The sequence below is a fragment of the Hippocampus bargibanti genome, linkage group LG06, assembly GCF_051943395.1.
Source record: "Hippocampus bargibanti isolate YZ-2025 linkage group LG06, ASM5194339v1, whole genome shotgun sequence".
NCBI classification, from domain to species: domain Eukaryota; kingdom Metazoa; phylum Chordata; class Actinopteri; order Syngnathiformes; family Syngnathidae; genus Hippocampus; species Hippocampus bargibanti.
The window spans coordinates 25528358-25548363 of record NC_142739.1 but is presented as its reverse complement, the minus strand read 5'-3'; the positions used below and the strand labels follow the sequence as shown (position 1 = coordinate 25548363).

The 20006-nt window shown below is 40.1% G+C and overlaps 2 protein-coding genes across 5 annotated transcripts; one reads left to right on the top strand and one right to left on the bottom strand.

The window, feature by feature from the left end:
- The first annotated feature begins 59 nt into the window (after positions 1 to 59).
- On the top strand, positions 60 to 12724 carry LOC148896995 (gamma-aminobutyric acid type B receptor subunit 2-like). Its single transcript, XM_088998539.1, has 16 exons — positions 60 to 1398; positions 2541 to 2678; positions 2753 to 2917; positions 4030 to 4131; positions 5046 to 5120; positions 5206 to 5391; positions 6765 to 7004; positions 7060 to 7120; positions 7968 to 8048; positions 8125 to 8399; positions 8588 to 8788; positions 8846 to 8956; positions 10388 to 10621; positions 10701 to 10793; positions 12135 to 12271; positions 12445 to 12724. The coding sequence occupies exons 1-16, from the start codon at positions 1138 to 1140 to the stop codon at positions 12569 to 12571; spliced, it is 2487 nt and encodes an 828-aa protein (XP_088854665.1). The 5' UTR covers positions 60 to 1137; the 3' UTR covers positions 12572 to 12724.
- A 658-nt stretch (positions 12725 to 13382) lies between these two features.
- On the bottom strand, positions 13383 to 19952 carry tmem116 (transmembrane protein 116). 4 transcript variants are annotated; one of them, XM_088998014.1, is made up of 11 exons: positions 19350 to 19952; positions 19102 to 19148; positions 18715 to 18802; positions 18501 to 18626; positions 18101 to 18205; positions 17806 to 17855; positions 17637 to 17720; positions 17433 to 17562; positions 16226 to 16346; positions 15222 to 15304; positions 13383 to 15143 (listed from the first exon to the last, which is right to left on the bottom strand). In XM_088998014.1, the coding sequence occupies exons 1-11, from the start codon at positions 19488 to 19490 to the stop codon at positions 14988 to 14990; spliced, it is 1131 nt and encodes a 376-aa protein (XP_088854140.1). In that variant the 5' UTR covers positions 19491 to 19952; the 3' UTR covers positions 13383 to 14987. The 4 variants fall into 4 exon arrangements, with proteins under 4 accessions (XP_088854140.1, XP_088854139.1, XP_088854141.1 ...); XM_088998013.1 differs by having other exon boundaries at positions 13386 to 15143; positions 16226 to 16370; XM_088998015.1 differs by having other exon boundaries at positions 15006 to 15143; positions 16226 to 16370; positions 17637 to 17742.
- Positions 19953 to 20006: the final 54 nt, after the last annotated feature.

Genomic DNA, 20006 nt, shown 5'->3' with positions numbered 1-20006 from the left:
TCGGACATAAACTGTGCGGTCGGGTCAGTTAGCATTGAAAGTTAAGGTTAATCTTTGTTGGTTTTATGACAACATGCCAATGTATCTTAGCGGTATTGTGTTGAAGTGCTAATGCAGCTAACCGGTGTCTTCTAAAATGTATGAATGCCGATGTCGCTAACTTATTTCACGCAAACATGCTAATTTTACTAACTGCACAGATGCTTACATGTTAAGGCTGCTACTGCCATTGTTTTCGTGTCTACATCCCAATGCTAACAGGTAGAGCGATTAGGTAATGTCGCTAACTAGCATCCATCTCAACATACTGTAATAATTTTGTCATGAACATCCCGCTCAGAATATTTCCATCAATTTGCTAATGTCAGCAACCTAATCTAGCTAACAGGTTCCCACCCAATGTGCTAATGTTAACATGCTAATGCAGCTAGCCGGTTCCACGTCAACATGCAAAGTTAGATATGGTAAATGTAGCAACGTGGTTCCCACCCAACATGCAAATGATGGTTTGTGAATGTAATCAAATGGCTACATGTTAGCATGCTAAGGTGGCTAACGGTTAACTCATTCACTGCCATTCCCGAATTTATTCGGGAATTGAAAATATGACGTAGAGCGCCATTCCCGAATTTGTTCGGGTTTTGTTTTTTCATGCTTGGGTGCCGATAAAGCGCTGGTCATGGCCTCTGACAATGTTTTTTTTTCCTTTTCCAAAAGGGGGCAGCATTTCCCTTCTTTCCATATTAGCGCTTTGTTGCAGCTTCAGCTGTTTTTAAAGCTCTATATAAATCAATTCAAATAAATATTTTGTACAGCCGCTCCCATTTCATGCTCAGATAACTCCATCCCCATATAACTTAGGAATTAACTTTTTTTCTGATGAAAGAAGAGAGTCTAAGGTTTGTAACGCTGTATTGATTGTTAGCATGCTAGCATAGCTAACAGTTAACAAAGTACAGAATCAGACTGTTTCACAGTGAATATAGCATTAGTAATTTTTTTTAAAAATGTCCAGAGATGAGGTCCAGGTGGTGGTGTGAGCCGTTGCCATGGTGACAACGCTGATCCTCATCCTGATCCTTTGATCCGCTGCTCAAGTCGTCGATCCGGCAGGCAGGACGCGTTGACTTGACCGGAATGCCGCTCCTGTACCGGCGGCTCACAGTCTTCGGGTTCCTGCTGGTCCTATGCGGCGCTTTGACGGACTCAGTCCCAACGTTGGCGGTCACGGGGCACTCACTTCCTGTCCTGTGGATGCTTCCGGGGCCATCCAACGGGGGCGGTGCCAATTCCAGCGCTGGCCTGACGCTGGCCGTCCGCATGGCTCTTGAGGATCTCGAGAGACAACCGGCGCCCCTTGGGGATTACCAAATGCAACTGCACGTGATACACGCACAGGTAAGGAAGGGGGCGGGGGGGGTCGCAGCCATATGTGTCATGGTTGATTGGCACATGTTGATGGATTGACACAACTGATGATGGCACGGCTTCATGTGTTAGCATGTTCCAAATATGCTAATCTAACTACAGTGATACCTCAGTTTACGAACCCCTTGACTTAAGAACTTTTCGGTTTACGAATGTTACATTTATGAAAATTTTACCTTGGCATACAAACTATTTTTCGGGACACACACGGAGCGCCACAATGAGTGATGTGTCGTTCGCGAACCAGCCCGTTCTTCTAACAACAAAATGGCAGCCAACTGTTTTTGTCCTCTATTCCCCGCCCCCAATCTTCGATTAAAGCCACGTGATTGGTCAAGAACGAAGCAGTACGGCGGGGAATATAGACAGAGAGACAGTTTGTTCTACAAAAAACAAAATGGCAGCCGACTTTTTTGTCCTCTATTCCCCGCCCCCAGTCTTCGGTTAAAGCCACGTGATTGGTCAAGAACGCAGCAGTGAAGGGGCAGGGGGTAAAATATTAAAAGAGACAGGCAGACGACAGAGAGAGTGAGAAAATTGATAGAAAACAGTGAAATTTGGACTCGTTTCGACTTTTGATAGTTGAAAGGCAGAGTGTAGACTGCAAGGTTAAACTATCCCACCAATCAGGCTCCACAAATAACCCGCACAAGCCATCTGTACACTTGATGCAAAAAGCTATCAACCCGGCTAAACAGAGTACAATTGATGAGGAACTAGGTAAAATTATCGCAGAGAAAGCACCTACAAGGGATCATTCCTCAAGATGGTGAAAGAAGAAGGCTACGTTCCTCATCAAGTGTTTAATGCTGATGAAAGCGGCCACTCCATTCCATCAAGCCACCAACGACCATCACAAAGGTAAATAAAACCACTTTATTATACAGTACAGTTTATTTATTTAATTATAATACCATAGCACATTTATTATACATAAAATAAGGTGTAGAAAGTAGAAAATTATGTTTTATGGGGATCTGGGAACGGATTATTCTCATTTTAATGGTTTACTATGGTAAATTATTTTTTGGGATACACACTTTTCGCCTTTTTTTTTAATTGAATTTTTTTTTTCAATTTGAAATTGATAATTTTTTTAATGTTTGTTTCAGTGTGACCTGTCATCGTCTCTTAAATCTCTCTTTGATGCGATGTGGGCGGGGCCAAAGTACCTGCTCCTGCTAGGAGGGGCGTGTCCGGCGGTGGCAACTCAGCTAGCTAAGGCTCTGCCAGCTCTCCGGATGGTTCAGGTACTTTTTTTCGAAACATTGCTTTACAGTTCGGGTACTTGACAAGGAGCCAAGTTCATGTCCTTCCTGTCCAGGTGTCTTACGGCGATGAGGCGTCCCGCCTGTCCGGCGGGAAACGGCACGGCAACGTGTTTACTATGGCGCCGTCGGGTCGAGCTGTCAATCGGGTGCTTGTGGAGTTTCTAAAGCGCTACGGGTGGACGCGCGTCGGTATCGTAGAGGCAGATTCGTTCTTGGAGGTAAGTGGCATGGATATGGATTTTGGGAGGTTTTTCAATGAAGTTTTTGTACATTTTTATCGATTCTTGTCAAAAATGTTAAATGTATTAAAAAATGAATTCACTTTACATTGTCTTTAAACTGACATTTTTTAAGGCAGCCACTGAATGCAATCAAAATAAATCAAAAATCAGAATAAAATCAAAACAGAGTTTCAAATCGGTTCAAACAGAGTATATAATTAACAATATTATAATTATATAATTAACAATAATTAATGTTGCTAGAAACAACATTAGCTAATGTCGACATGCTAATGCAGTTAGCTGGTTCCATGTCAACATGCACATTTAGATATGCTAAATGTAGCCACGTGGTTCCCACCCAACATGCAAATGATGGTGTGTATGAATGTAATCAAATGGCTACATGTTAGCATGCTAATATGGCTAACAGTTAACTCATTCACTGCCATTCACGAATGTATTCGGGAATTTAAAATATGATGTCGAGCGCCATTCCCAAATTTGTTCAGGTTTTGTTTTTTCATGCCTGGGTGCCAAGAAAGCGCTGGTCAGACCTCTTGTAATGTTTTTGTCTATTTCACAAGGGGGTAGGATTTCCCTTTTTTCATGCTAGCGTTTTGTTCCAGCTTCAGCTGTTGTTAAAGCACGATATAAACCAATATGTATGTATTGCATTGTATTTTGTACAGCCGCCCTCATTTCAAGTTCATATAACTCCAGACCCATATAATTTAGGAATTAACTCATTTTTTTTCTGATGACAACAGAGAGTCCAAGGTTTTTTTTAATGCTGTATTGAATGTTTATGTAGTCCGAAAACTCAATATCCTGTGGGTCCTGGTATTCAAGTGAAAATGACAAAAACCCTGGCACTGGACTGGACACATTTTTTGCACATCATCTGGCAGTGAATGAGTTAATGCATTTGAAAATGAATTTATCTGTGTTCATATGAACACACTCGGCGTAAATGGGTTGAAATACATCAGTTAAAAATAGTTCCATAAAATCCAAAGATTCAATTAAGACTAGAAAACAAAATGCGCAAAGGCCCAACGTGACGGACCAACCATCTGATGTGGTGTCACACTACTTACCTCGTTTAGATGACCAAGGACTTGAAGAGTCGGATGACAATGGCCGACGTTCGCCTGGTTTCCGTGACGACGCTGCCGGATAACAACTGCGGGGGCCTTGTTCAAATGAAGGTGCGCTTTGCTTGCCAACCTTAAAGGACAACCGACACCTCTGGACAAGTTGTGTCCATAATTTGTAAAATCACTTCAAATGACTTCTACTGATTGCATTTTACAAAGATTCCACCGCTTATAGCTATATTTTACGTTTTAACACTCACACTGAATATTCAGGAAGTCTTGTTTTCGAGTTGATGACGATGCCCTAAGTGACGTCACGAAGGGAACGCTGCTGACCGAGAAAGCGACACACAATGCATTTTGGGTACTTTTTTTCGTCTGGAAACACCGTGTTGATGAGGAAATAAGAAGGAAAACTACACAATGGTGAAATCATTGTGTGTCGCAGCCAATTGCGGTAACACGCATAAAGAAGGTATACGTTTACACAAATTACCAGCGGACAAATTAGCCCATTTCCAACAGAGCTTGTGCGCCATCTTGTGCATTTTGTGGGTGCTACATTGGAGTCCAGACGGCTCGAATTGATACGGAAGGACTTCTTTAATCGATTGCAAACATGTATGCTTTCCTCTTCAGAACTATTTGAATCATATTCATAACTGGATGAGTAACAAGAAACCATCTTCTCCGCATCTGAACTCTCTGAAGCTATTGTTTTGATTCTGGAACAAGGCAGTTTGTGAAGGAGTATTCTGGTGTGATGTCATGAACAATGGGGCGGGACTTTCTGAATTTCCCCAGTTCCGAGCTCATTTTGAGACACTTTATTGGTGTTTAACATTTGACTAAAAATATCAGCCTGCGTGTTTTGGGTATTTTAGACGCTATAAAACGTTTTCTGATGTCAGTTAGGAAACAAAAAAAAAAATGTGTCGGTTGTCCTTTAACTAGCCCATGTTTCTGATATCTTACGTTACAAAATCACATGATGTGACATGACGAAGTTACAAATGATCGCACAGGAGCGTGACGTCCGCATCGTCATCGTCAATGGCGCCCAAGGCGACAAAGTTTCCCCCTCTACAGTCTTCTGCTGCGTACGTTGAACAATCCTTTGAACGCGTTGACGACGTGATCGCAACGGCGCCTCAGTTGGCGTATTGACGGCGTGTCATGTTCAAGGCATTCAGATTGAAGATGTTTGGTGCACGCTATCAGTGGATTGTGGCGGGCGGGGATCCAAGATGGAGGGCCAGGTTTCAGGATCCTGGATGTACGTCTGATGAAATCATGGCGGCGGCGGAAGGTGCCATCTGGTTGCCCGCCATGCGTGTGCGGCGGTCTGACACACCAGGGGTGTCTGGACGGGTTGGTTGTAAATCTGATTTATTTATTTATTTATTTATTTGTTTAACTTTTATTTATTTGTTTGTTTACCTTTTATTTATTTAAATGTTTATCTAATTATTTATTTAAATATGTATTGGGGTATTTATTTAATTATTTATTCAATTATTCATTTATTTATTTTTTTATTTATCTGTTGTCTATATATTTATTTTTTTTAGCTATTATTTAAATATTTATTTATTTATTTAAATGTTTATTTAGATATTTATTTATTTATTATTTTTAAACTATTGTTTATTTATTTATATGTTTGTTTAGCTCTTGTTTATTTAAATATTCATTCAATTATGTATTTACTTATTATTAATAATAAGTTATAAATAAAAAAATAAACATAAATAATAATATTTGTTTATTTCTTATTCATTTAACTTTTATTTATTTACATGTTTATTTAATTGGATTGGATTTGGATTGGATTTGCCTTTATTAGTCTCGCAGTGGAGAAATTTACATTTCACAGCAGCAAAGTTATGAAAGAAATGAAAGTAATGAAAGTAATTATTATTAGTAGTAATTAATTATTTAAATATTTTTGGGATAGTCATTAAATCATTTATTTAACTATTTATTCATTATTTTTTTAATTATTTATCTACCTGATGTTTACTATTTATTTATTTATCTAGATATTGTTTATTTCAATATTTATTTAAAAGTTTATTAATGTATTGAAATATTTATTTGAATATTTATTAAATCGGTTAATTATTTATTAATTCATTTATTTAATTATTTAAGTGGTGTTTATTTATTTTACTTATTTTGATTGTATTTATTTTGATTTTATTTATTTATTTATTTATTTATTTATTTATTGGTTTGTTTTATTTATGTATTTATTTTTAAACTATTATTTTGTTATTTATTATTATTATTATTATTATGTATATTTATTTTGTATTCACTTAGCTTTTATTTATTTAAATGTTTATTTAATTATTTATTGAAATATTTTTGGGATATTCATTAAATCATTCATTTAACTATTTATTCATTAATTTTTAAAAATTATTTATCTGACTGATGTTTACTGTCTATTCATCTCGCTATTTTTTATTGAAATATTTAATTAAAAGTTTCTTTAATTATTTATTGAAATATTTATTACATCCTTTTATTTTCTTCATTATTAATTATTGTTTCATTCGTTGATTTAATTGTTATTATTTAACATTTATTTATTAATTTATTTATTAACATATAATAATAATAATAATAATAATAATAATAATAATAATAATAATAATAATAATAACAGATTGATCAAAAAGTCACCGCTGCAACAAAGCTCAACAAATCTTTCAAGGTCGCCATCATATGTTTTGCAGACTTACCAAGATTTCGAGCGGGCCTACCAGCAGGAGATTCGGCGCCACCCGGGGGTCCAAGCCTACCCCCGCCACGCCTTGGCCTACGATGCCGTATGGGCGGCAGCCAAAGCTCTGAGTGACTTGACGGAGGCACTCAAGCGTCGCCACAAGTTCAGCGGAAACGCTGACGTCGCGGAGGACGATGCTGTCCACGCCCTGAGGGACGCCCTCGCCCGGACGCACTTTGAAGGCATCACGGTGAGGAGATGCATCAAGTCACATGACGGTGATGACATCATCATCTCTTTCTCAGGGGACCGTTTCTTTTCAAGGAGGCCGCCGAAGCTCCTCCGTTGACGTCATCCAGACGCAAGGTACATATGCTCTTTGACAAAATGGCGATTGGGGAACGTACATGTTCACATGTTGACGTAGACCTGTACCATGAGTGTTACTGGGTGTCAGTGCTTCGTCTGTTAATTTGAAGACTGTAAGAGATCCGGCTGTTCAAAAAGGCAAACCGCTACCGGAAAAGGGAGAATGCAAGCATTACAAACAGAGCCATCGCTGGCTCAGGTATTATTTTATTTTGTTTTCATATTTTGTTACTGCAGGTTCGGCTTACGTTAGCTAGCTGGCTATCTGTTGACTATCAGATATCTAGCTGGCTATCTATTAGCTATCTATCCAGCTAGCTAGCTATCTGTTTGATATCTATTTGCTAGCTAGTTGGCTGGCTATCTATTAGCTATCTATCCAGCTAGCTAGCTATCTGTTTGATATCTATTCGCTAGCTAGTTGGCAGGCTACCTATTAGCTATCTAGCTAGCTGTCTGGCTATCTATTACCTATCTATCCAGCTACCTATATTAGCTAGCTAGCTGGTTACCTGGCTATCTATTAGCTAGATATCTGGCTGGCTATCTATTAGCTAGCTAGCTGGCTGGCTATCTATTAACTATCTATTTGCTAGCTAGCTAGCTAGCTTTTTATTCATTTGAGTTATTCCGGGTTGAGTAAACGCTGCCGTGTATGGCTGTCGCTGCTCACCCACAGAAAAATGTATCGTGTGACTGTAAGGTGACCTTGAGAGTTTTGAAAGGCGCTTATAAATGAAATGTTTTAATTATTATTATTATTATTATTATTATTATTATTATTATTATTATTATTATTACTGTGATTACTGATGTAATTTTTCCCCTGCTTGTTGACTGTCAGGCTCCGCTGAGGTGTTGGTGGGCCAGTTGGACACAAAGACAAACAAGCTGAGAGTCTCAGAGCATCTGCTAAAGTTCAAAGGTGACAGACTCGTCCTACAGCCCCCGTCGGGGTGCGACACAGGTGCCTCAACACCGATGTTTCCTACATTTTCCAGGTTCTTCGGCGCCCAAAGATGACACAGAAGTGCGCGTGGAACGACGCCGCGTTAGCATCCTCGTCTACGGCGGCTTGTCCGCCGCCGCCATGGCAACGGCCGCCGTCTCACTAAGCGTCTTCTGCGTGGTGACCATCTGGCAGCGGTTCGCCGTGCGGGCCCGACAAGTCCTGTTGCTGATGCTGATGGCCGTCTTTCTTTCTGCCACATCCATAATGGCTGCCGGGCCCGATGATGACTTTTTGGGCCCCGAGACAACGGGTGCGCTCTGCTTGGTCAGGCACAATGCAGCTTTTACGTCTTTTGTTGATGATAATTTTTGACATGATGTCTCATATTTCGCATATGGTTTTCATCTTTAAGCATGTTTGACGTCTGATGTTTTTCAAAGCATTTGACCTTTGACCTCCATCGTCAATGTGCTTGACCTCTTTGACCTTGTAGTTTTAATTTTTTTACGCAGCTTCACGCGGGCTTGCTGGTGGCATCTCACAGTCTGGCATCGACGTCACTCTTGGCCCAAATCTGGCGCCATTTATCCGAAGGCAAGGTTCCATCCGCGTACCGCCTGGCCTTGGTATTGACCCCGCTGGATGCCCTCCTTTTTTTGGCCTGGCAGACAGTGGCGCCTATCGGGCGGGTGGAGATGCGACACGGACCACGGGTAAGTCTTTCACACTGCACGGAGTGCGTTCAAGCGCCTCAAAGTATCTGTTTTCAGAACGACTCCATTCATCCGGATGTCGACACATGGACTTCGTCCCAACGATGCATTGGCAACCACATGGACGCCTGGGCCGCCGGCATCTACGCATACAAAGTGCCTTTCATGGTCAAAGCACACACACGCAAACGCACGCACACACACACACACACACACACACACACACACACGTACAACAAACAACAATGTCCTACAACGTATTGTATAAAATCATAGTGGTCCTCACAAGAAATATCATCCAAGCACACACACACACACACACACACACAACCATCAAACAAAAATGTCCTCACTCAATATGGTATAAAATCAAATTGGTCCTCACAAGAGTAGCCATGCAAACACATACACACAACAAACAAAAATGGCATCCCTATATATTGTATAAAATCATAGTGGTCCTCACAATGACTTTTATACAAGCGCACACACACACACACACACACATACACACACACACACACACACACACACACACACACACGTACAACAATGTCCCTACAACGTATTGTATAAAATCATAGTGGTCCTCACAAGAAATATCATCCAAACACACACACACGCACAAACACACGCACACACACACACACACACACACACACACACACACACACACACACAACCAACAAACAAAAATGTCCTCACTCAATATGGTATACAATCAAATTGGTCCTCACAAGAATAGCCATACAAACACATACACACAACAAACAAAAATGGCATCCCTATATATTGTATAAAATCATAGTGGTCCTCACAATAACTTTTATACAAGCGCACACACACACACACACACGTACAACAATGTCCCTACAACGTATTGTATAAAATCATAGTGGTCCTCACAAGAAATATCATCCAAACACACACACACACACAAACACACGCACACACACACAACCAACAAACAAAAATGTCCTCACTCAATATGGTATACAATCAAATTGGTCCTCACAAGAATAGCCATACAAACACATACACACAACAAACAAAAATGGCATCCCTATATATTGTATAAAATCATAGTGGGCCTCACAATAAGTTTTATACAAGCGCACACACACACACACAAAACGAACGAAAATGTTCTATGTATGGTATAAAATCTAATTGGTCCTCACAAGAGTAGCCATACAAACACATACACATAACAAACAAAAATGGCATCCCTATATATTGTATAAAATCATAGTGGTCCTCACAATAAGTTTTATACAAGTGCGCACACACACACACACACACACAAAACGAACAAAAATGCTCTATGTATGGTATAAAATCTAATTGGTCCTCACTAGAGTAGCCATACACACACACACACACACACACACACACACACACACACACACCTCCTGAACTGCAGGGTGGGCGACGGCGTGTGTTTTTTGACTTGTCCTGTTGACATTTGTGAGTGTGTGTGCTCAGGACAACATTCTTGTAAGGACCACTATGATTTCATATAATACGTTGTGGGGACATTGTTGTTTGTTGTATGTGTGTGTGTGTGTGTTTGTACTTGTGTGTGTGTGTGTGTTGCAGGTGTGTGGGTGTTTGTTTTCCCTTTTGCTCCGCAACAGTATCGGCGCTGGCGGCAGTCCTTGTTTGTGGTGGTGGTGGGCACGCATGGGCACGGCATGCGTGTTGTGGACGAGCACGTGGGCGGCCACGGCGCCGCCTCTGCTTTGGCACAATCCGTCCCTGGAATTCTGCGCCATCAACCTTGTGCTACTTGTCTGTGACATCATCGTCCTCGCCGTCACGTTCCGAAGCCAGGTTAGCGTTGTCAATTTTTGTCATCTATTGTCATGGTACCGTTGATGAATCGTTCGATCGATCGATTGATGTGTCGCAGGTGATCGACCCGGAAGTAAATGATGGCGAGGCGGACGTGGGAGGCGGGGACTGGGAGAAACTTAATTGGCAGTTGCAACTTCAAAGTATTGAGGTGATGAAACAAAGATGGAGGTCGTTGTTGTGGAAACTGGAAATTATGTGTGTGTTCTTGTATTCATGACATTGTGAGGACCGGCAGAAATTTTTAACCAACAAAGTGAGGACATTTGTGCAAAGTGAGGACATTTTAGTGTGTGTGCATGTATTCTTGTACTAATGATGTTGTGAGGACCGACATGGGCTTGTTCTTGTACTCATGACATTGTGAGGACTAGCAGAAGTTTTTAACCAACAAAGTGAGGACATTTGTGCAAAGTGAGTGTGTGTGCACGTATTCTTGTACTAATCTAATGATATTGTGAGGACCAGGCATGGGCTTTTAACCAACAGTGATTCCACTTTTCTGAAGTGAGGACATTTTTGGTGCGTGTGTGTGTGTGTGTGTGTGTATGTGTGTGCGTGCGCGTGTGTGTGTATCTTTTTGTATGACTCCTCGTGTGAGGACCACTATGATTTGACACCATACATAGTGAGCACATTTTTTGTTTGTTGTTGTGTGTGTGTTCTTGTACTCATGACATTGTGGGGACCAGCATATGGTTTTTTTAACAGAGTGAGGACATTTCTGCGAAGTGAGGACATTTTGGTGTGTGTGTGTTCTTGTACTGATGTTATTGTGAAGCTTTTAACCAACACTGATTACATTTCATTGAAATGAGGACATTTTTGGTGTGTGTGTGTATCGGTTTGTATAACTACTTTTGTGGGGACCACTATGAGTTTACCCTATACAAAGTGAGGACATTTATGTTGCTTTTGTGTGTGTGTGTGTGTGTGTGTGTGTGTGTGTGTGTGTGTGTGTGTGTGTGTGTGTGTGTGTGTGTGTGTGTGTGTGTGTGTGTGTGTGTGTGTACGTGCGCGCGTGTGTGTGTTTTTTTGTATGACTACTCTTGGGAGGACCACTGATTTTACACCATACATAATATTTTTTTTTTTGTGTGTGGGTGTTTCTGTGTGTTCTTGTACTCTTGACATTGTGAGGACCAGCATAAGTTTTATTAACAGTGAGGACATTTCTGCAAAGTGAGGACGTTTTGGTGTGTATGTTCTTGTGCTGATGTTTTTGTGAGGACCGACATGGGCTTTTAACCAACAGTGATTACATTTCTCTGAAATGAGGACATTTTCGGTGTGTGTGTGTGTGTGTGTGTGTGTAACTGTTTGTATCACTTTTCTTGTGAGGACCACAATGATTTAACCCATGCGTAGTGAGGACATTTTTGTTTGTTGTTGTATGTGTGTGTCTGTTTGTATGACTACTCTTGTGAGGACCACTATGATTTTACACCATACATAGTGAGGACATTTTTGTTTGTTGTTGTGTGTGTGGCAGCTGAATGCACAAATCCACACGCTAAGCACACAGCTTTGTGACGCGTGGGAAGCAAACCTTGGCCAACGGCAGACAGAAAGTAGCGTCACGACATCACACGGTGTCACCGACAGCGACGACGTCAACTCTCCTGAGCTGTAAGTGCACACGCGCACGTTTCGTCTTCCGCCATTATCATCGCGTCACTTCAAATGGGAATTCCATCAGATATTAATTTGAAGTTGTCGCTAGGCGTCACTTCCTGTTGATTGATTGTACTACCTGTTTGATGTCACTTCCTGTTCCTTGCTGTGTTTTTTTTTCTTCCCAGCATGCATCGGCGCATGTCGCTCCAGCTTCCAATCCTCCATCTTTCCTATCTTCCCGCCATCGGCGGAGTCAGTGCGAGTGACTCCGCCAACTTCGCCAGTTACGACGCCACGCTCACCAAAAATTAGCGGCTCATCGGCGGACAAAAAGTTACGCATCCATTTTTTATTTAGTTTGATTTTCTTTTTTTTTCATGTAAAAAATGTCTTCCTTGTTCATATTTTTCTACAATTTCATTATTTAATGATTCCATAATTGTTGATTGATATTGTACTGTTGAATAAAATCTAAAATGGTTCATGAGTGTTACTCTTTCTTTTTCGACGTTGTTTTAATTTTCTTTTTCTTTCAGTTTTATATTCATTCAGGTTTTAAATTGATTAGGATGTCAACGTAAGGTTTCTAACTTGTTTAACCAATTTTTATTTCGGTTTCCAAGTTTTTGGGATTTTGAATTCGGTGTCAAAGTGGCTTTTTAAAGTATGGTTAAAGGTTAAATTGCTGTTAAGATTAATTTTAGTTAGTTAAGAAGGTTAGGGTTAGAAAGATGTAGAACTAAGATTAGCCTTTCAAAAATTACAATCTTGGGTTTGGTTTCCCATCTTTGGTTAAGGTTTGTAATTTCAGTTTTAAAGTGAGTTTATGATTCCGGGCTAAATAAATACGTGTTACTTGACTAATAATTGTTTTTATTTTCTTATTTCCATGTTTGTTGTTATTTTATTATTTTTTTTTAATTGCTAATTAGCAGGGTTTGAAATAACATCTGCTCGGTGGCCCGGGGCGTACAACTTTCAAAACGTCTCTGCCCAGGTGGCCGACAACTTCTTCATGCAAAAAAAATCTATTTTCAAATCAAACGTTTGTTTTATTCAATAAAGCAAAAAGCTACAAGCCACGTGGACTCCTCTTTCTAAGCTTTCAAAACGTCCAAGTACACTTTTCAGTCACGGTATAGTCCGAAGCACGAAACAGGCTTCTGATTGGCTGCTGTGCCGAGTATGCAAATTGCCAAACGAACGTTCGTTTGGCAATTTGCAAAGCGATTAGTCTTATTGTGTTTCAAGTTGTTAAAAAATGGGGCAGGCAACTTTTCAGAGTTGTCTGCCCAGGTGTTCGCCAACTTTTTGTCATGAGTTTCAGACACTGTAATTAGCTTCTTTTTTTTTTGCATTCATTTGCTTTGAAATTTTAGATGTTATGTGCACTATCCGCCACAAGGGGGCGTCATAAATGCTGTCAGCTGTGTCGGGAAAGGTTTCGACTGTACTTTTTTTTTGTTGGCCGAAGCACCGATGAATGCTACGTTTGATTCACACTGATGCGTAAATTATGTAACAGGCACGTGAATACCACTGAAGCCAAGGGGCCCACGTTTTTTTGGAACCGCCAAGGCTGAAGTAACACCGCTCATACACTGCTCATTAGGGAAAATGAGGGGTGGGGGGTCGGTGGTGTTTTTTTTGTCTCAACGTGACAAAATGGCGGTGTTCACTCAGCAGAAGTTCTTTGTTGTCCGGGCAGGAGTGGGCGGAGTCTGGTCAGGTGACATCGACAACCTTTAAAACATTGTTTACTCGAAAACAGACAGCTACATTTCTTTATCTTACATCAAACAAAAACAAAAAAAAAATGTGGGCGGAAATCAGAATACACATATTATTTTGACCCTCTTCTCATAAATACAGATATTTAATAGTTCTATATCGTAATATTTTGTCTTATTTTTCCACAACATCATGAAGCTCATTTTGTTTTTAGCTTGTAATACTTCGTAAAACTGTGTGTGAATTTTAAATTTCCCTCCTGAACTTTCCTCTTAACTCATTCACTGCCAGACGATGTGCAAAAACATGTCCACTGTGCCAGGGTTTTTGTCATTATCACTCGAAATCCAGGACCCACAAAATATTGGGTTCTAGGACGACATAAACATGCAATTCAGCGTTAGAAATCTTAATCTTTTCTTTCATCAGAAAAAAAAGAGTTAATTCCCAAGTTATATCGGTCTGTAGTTATCTGACATTGAAATGGGGGCGGCTGTACAAAAGTCAAATGCTGCCCCCTTGTGGATGGGAAAAACATTGCCAGAGGTCTGACTAGCGCTTTATCAGCATCACCCGCAAGAAAAAACAAAACTCGAACAAATTCGTGAAGGGCGCTCCCCGTCATAAATTCGGGACTAAAAATAATAATCATCATCATCATCATCATAATAATAATAACAATATTAATAATACTTCTATAATAATAATATATTTATATTTTTAATTATTTAATTATTTATATAATACTAATAATAATTTCATTTCTAAGCGTCTTTCAAAACTCTCAAGTTCACTTTACAGTCACGGGATACGTTTTGCTGTGGGTGAGCTGCTAAACGCCAGCATTCACTCAACCCAGAAGTAACTCAAAAAGATAGAAAGCTAGCTAGCTAGTCAATAGAGAGCTAGCTAGATAGCTAATAGGTAGCTAACGAGATGGCAGCAAACGAGTTAATATAAATATATGAACATTACATGAATTAAAGTTCTCATTTCCTCAACTTCCTGTGTAGCTCCTCGTTGTTGTCTTCTGCGCTCGCAGCAACGGCGTCTGCGTGTGAGCGTCGCGCCACGTCGAAGTTCGTCCCGTTGGGCCACGCCCACACGCCAGCGCGGCGAAATGGAGGATGCCTGGCGACGCCGATGTGATAGCCTGCCGTGAATGGACAGTGACCTTTGAACTGATCGCTTGTAACTAAAAGTCTGGAGATGGCCAGATTGGTCGACCCACCTGCGTGACGTACAAGACCACCGTGGACACGCCCTCAACGTCCGACGATGACCTCGCCGTACGCAAGGCCACCAAAGAAGCAGCTGGTGGAACAGTAGGATGTGACATCATCAACACTGGCTGTCAATCAACAAGCTTACGTCATACGTGTTAAACAGTCGTTAGCACAACGATTGCATTTGCGTATTATTTCATCGGTGACGGCAAAGGCTGCTTTACAAAATCAATTCTTTTCAATTGAGTCTTTGAATTGTTGGATAAAACCAAGATGGCACAATAAATAAATAAACCAATAAATAAACCAATAAATAAATAAATAAATAAACGAATAAATAAATAAAACAGTGCGAATAATAAATAAAAAAATAAACAGAAACAAATAACTAAATACATAAAATGCTGCACCATAAATGCGTAACTGAATAAATGAATAAATAGACACGTGAACAAATAAATACATTAACACACGAATAAATACATAAATAAGTAAACACACGAACGAAAACCTAAATAAATACATACATAAATGCTGAATAAATAAAACCAATAAATAACCATATAAACAGACAGATAAAGAACACAATAAATAAACAAACAAGTAAATAAATAATGACCAATAAATAAACACATGAATAAAGAAGACAATAAATAAATACGATAAATAAATAAATAAATAAATAAAACACTGACCTATACATACATAAACAAACACATGAATAAATACATAAATAAATAAACACAAACACACAAATAAATAAATAAACACACAAACTCATAAAATAAATGTAAAAAATAATAAATAAATACATCCATACATAAATAAAACCAATAAATAAAAAATAAACACCTAAATAAATAAATAAATAGTTAAATAAATAAATTAATAAATAGCTACTTTTTTTTTTTTTTACTATTTTTTAAAATATTTTCTTCACCATTATCGACGGAATGATAAGAAAATGAGCCACACACGTGAACATTCACAATGTAATGTTTGCACTAACTTGGTCCCCAGCAGAGGGCAAACGAGAGGAAGTACGCCAACATCCGCAAATCTAGCGCCCGAAAGGACACCCGCTGCTGGTTGCCGAGGTAACCATGTGATGTCACCACACGCCTGTAAATCTGACGAGATTTTCCCATGAGCACCTGGGGCAAGAGGAGTTGCATTAGCATGAAGTGAAGGGTTCGTGTGACCATTTGTAATGGTGGCTTGGCATGTTAGCATGTAGCATGATAGCAGGATATCACATGATGTGCTTGTGTGTACTGCAATAGTGTGTCATGTGACAAGGACGTGTAAACTAGCATGTTAGCACGTGATGTGGCAGTGTTGTGCGAAAATTCTGTGTAAGCGTATCAAGATGGCATGTCACATGTTAGCATATACATGCTAACACATTCCCTGAGATGCAATCATGGTGGCTGGTGTGTTAGCATCTCAGGGAATGTGTAGCATCAATATGCAGTGTCGAACATTCTAAACACATGCGGGTCCAAAATGCTAATTGTTTCTTCCAGAGTTCATGACTTTTTTCAACTGTTTAATTACAACCATACATCATAACATCCAGTGTCCAAAGTAATAAACTAGAGCAACTAGCGTCAATATGCAGTGTCGAACATTCTAAACACATGTGCATCCAGACTTCAAATTGTTTCTTCCCTAGTTTTTGACTTTTTTAACTGTTTATAATAATAATAATAATAATAATAATAATAATAATAATAATAATAATAATTTAATTTAATTTAATTTAATTTAATTTCTAAGCGCCTTTCACAACTCTCAAGGACACTTTACAGTCAAGGAATAAGAACTTTTTCTTATGCGGGTGAGCAGCGGCAGCCATTCGCTGCACACAACGCTGGCGCGTCTGGCTGCCGCTGCTCACAAACAGAAACACAGAGTTTTGAAAGGTGCTTTTATTATTATTATTATTATTATAACAATACTAATAATAATAATAATTATTATTAGTATTAGTATGAGTATGAGTATGAGTATTAGTATTAGTATTAGTATTAGTATTAGCATTAGCATTAGTATTGGTATTAGCATTAGCATGATCCTGTGACATGCTACGTGTCCAATACCTGTTAACAGATAACACCAGAATGTTACACGGGAATGTCTATTGTTTAATGTGAGCATGCTATGCTAGCGTGAGCTGTTAGCATTATAATGTGCCACACAACATATAGACCCACCATCATCCCGACGAGGGTGAGGGCGAAGGAGGCGAGGAAGATGGCGCCGCTGTAGCCGAGAAGCAAGCGGCAGGTTCTGATTGGTTGCTCGGCGGTGACAGGAAGTAAGCCGACGGGCATCAGCAGACATCTGCCACGGTTACAAAGATAAAAACGCATGAACGTGAGGGCCAATGGAGCAAGCGTGTTCCTTTTTTTCCTCACCTGTATGCGTCGCTGCAGTTGCCCGCACAGCTGCCCACGCCCGCTTGGATAAAAACGGGCGCCATCAGGAGAGGTGGAATCGTGCTGAGTCAGCGCACAAAGTGAACTACGTCATCACATCACTTGCTAACGGGCTAACAAGCTAGTTGGCTAACAAGCTGAAACTCACCCGGAGAGGAACGCTGTCATGTTGGTGGTCGGGATAGCTCGCTTGGAAATCTGAGGATGAAAATGTTATATAAAAAACAAAATGGATGCCAGGAATGTGTGGGGGTTATTTACATATCATTTGATCAATAATGGTGACGATACACCATTGTGAAATTGATTTGTATTTATTATCTATGTTAAGTGATTAAAAATCGACATTTTACTATTATTTATTATTGATTGTTATTTACAAACAATTAATTATTATTGATTTTGTGTGTGGGTCGGAACTACTTGTGTGTGGCGGGTGCTACCTGAGCAGGAAGCTGGTGTGGGTTACACCAGAAGTTGACACGCAGACGAGCATAAACGTTCCACATGTAGTTGAGTGTGTAGAAGAAAGACGCCGTACACAAAACCTAGCGTGCGCACACACACACATACACACACGTCAGGTGGGCAACAATGTGACATTTCCTATGCCAGACTCTCAACAAAACATTTGGGTCACACGTGTTTTGTTGATGCTAGGACACTCACACGAACACACACACAAACACACACTGACGACAGATATTCATACCGTGACTTTAAAAGTGTCTTTGAGTGTTTTGAAAGGCTCTTATAAATGAAATGTATTATTTATGAAATTATTATTTGTTAAAGCGCTATATAAATCAATATGTATTGTATTGTATTTATTATTTTTGGCACCTGTCGCACGCAATGCAGTCGGTACCAGGCAAGGGCGCCGGCGTGCCACATGAGTAGAGCGCCCCCTAGCAGGCCACAAAGGGCGAGCAACAAGTCGGACACCGCCAACAAGAAGAGCGGTCGCAGCTGAAAAGAAAAATAAATTACAAGAATCAAGAAAAGCCGAAAGAAAAAGAAGAAGAAAGTAACATCGGAGGGCGAGTGTAGTACACACTGTTTGAAAGCTCGTGGTCCCCTCAGACGTGGCCCCGCCCAAACGCCGTGACGTCACATACGTGATGATAGAGGCGGAGCTAAGGGCGCTGAAACGACAGGTTGGTCTCAGTGCTTAAAATGTCTTTCAGTCGGTTTGAAATCCTTTTAAATGTACTTTTATTCATGGGAAGTATATTTTGCGCTGTAAATAAAGATGGTGAACTGTCTAGAAAAAAATATGTTTTAACGTTTAATATTAAAAAGAAGCTTGTTTTTGATCAATATTGTATTTCCAATGTTGGTTATTCATGTTGGCGATATGTATTTTTTTTTAATTTTATGATTGAAAATCAACACACCGGAACTACTGAGAGCATCAATAGAAAACATTACAATCGTAAGTCACCTGAGGAGAGCGATCACGACGTGGATCCACGGCAGCGCGCTCAGAACCTGCACACACATACGAACACACACACAAGCATGTTTTCATGAATTTTTAGGACGTAAGTTGGTTCTTCCAAAAAATGGCTACTTTTCCAATGGTCCTAACAAACACACAAAATAATACAACTACTAATCCAAACACACAGGTTTTCATTTGTCACATGTCAGTCACATGATAGCCCCCGCCCACCCGCCTGTCAATCATACCTGAGTCCATTCGTGCGGTCTGGTCGTGTTGCCCATGCTGCCCATTGCTCTGTCAGTTCGCGGGTATGCACGTGCTTGTGCGAGCTGCCAGTTTGACATTGACAGTCTCTGGCCCCGCCCACAATAGGTGGCCACGCCCATAATAGATGACCAAGCGTCTTGCCTGCTCGCAGTGCCCCCTGGTGGACGTTAGGTGCTTTTCAAAACTCTCAAGGGAGCTTTACAGTCACAGGATAGGAGTTTCTGTGGGTGAGCAGCGGGCTCTCAACCCGGAAGTTAATAGATAGAAAGCTAGCTAGCCAGCTAATAATAATAATCATCATCATCATCATAATAATACATTTCACCTATAAGCGCCTTTAAAAACTCAAGTGTAGCTATTTACTAGCTGGCTAGCTAGCTTTCTATCTGTGTGTTTAATAGTGACATTCAGTGTATTAGCTAACTAACTATCTGGCTAGCTATTAGCTATAGTGCTATCTAGGTGGCTAGCTATTGGCTATAGAGCTATAGAGGTGGCTAGCTATCTAGCTAGCTATCTGTTGGCTATCTATTAGCTGGCTAGCTAGCTTTCTATCTATTAACTTCTGGGTTGAGTGAACGCTGGCGCGTGTGGCTGCCGCTGCTCACCCACAGAAAAACTTACCCTGTGACTCA

Bases quoted from the DNA above. Each gene is read 5' to 3' on its own strand.
- LOC148896995 (XM_088998539.1), top strand. From the start codon at position 1,138: ATGCCGCTCCTGTACCGGCGGCTCACAGTCTTCGGGTTCCTGCTGGTC. The intron at 5,121-5,205 runs GTACGTTGAACA...GTCATGTTCAAG, and splicing joins CCTCTACAGTCTTCTGCTGC to GCATTCAGATTGAAGATGTT. The intron at 5,392-6,764 runs GTTGGTTGTAAA...TATGTTTTGCAG, and splicing joins CACCAGGGGTGTCTGGACGG to ACTTACCAAGATTTCGAGCG.
- tmem116 (XM_088998013.1), bottom strand. From the start codon at position 19,490: ATGGGCGTGGCCACCTATTGTGGGCGGGGCCAGAGACTGTCAATGTCA. The intron at 18,627-18,714 runs GTGTGTACTACA...TTTTCTTTTCAG, and splicing joins GGACCACGAGCTTTCAAACA to CTGCGACCGCTCTTCTTGTT. The intron at 16,371-17,432 runs GTGGGTCTATAT...CTCTTGCCCCAG, and splicing joins TCACCCTCGTCGGGATGATG to GTGCTCATGGGAAAATCTCG.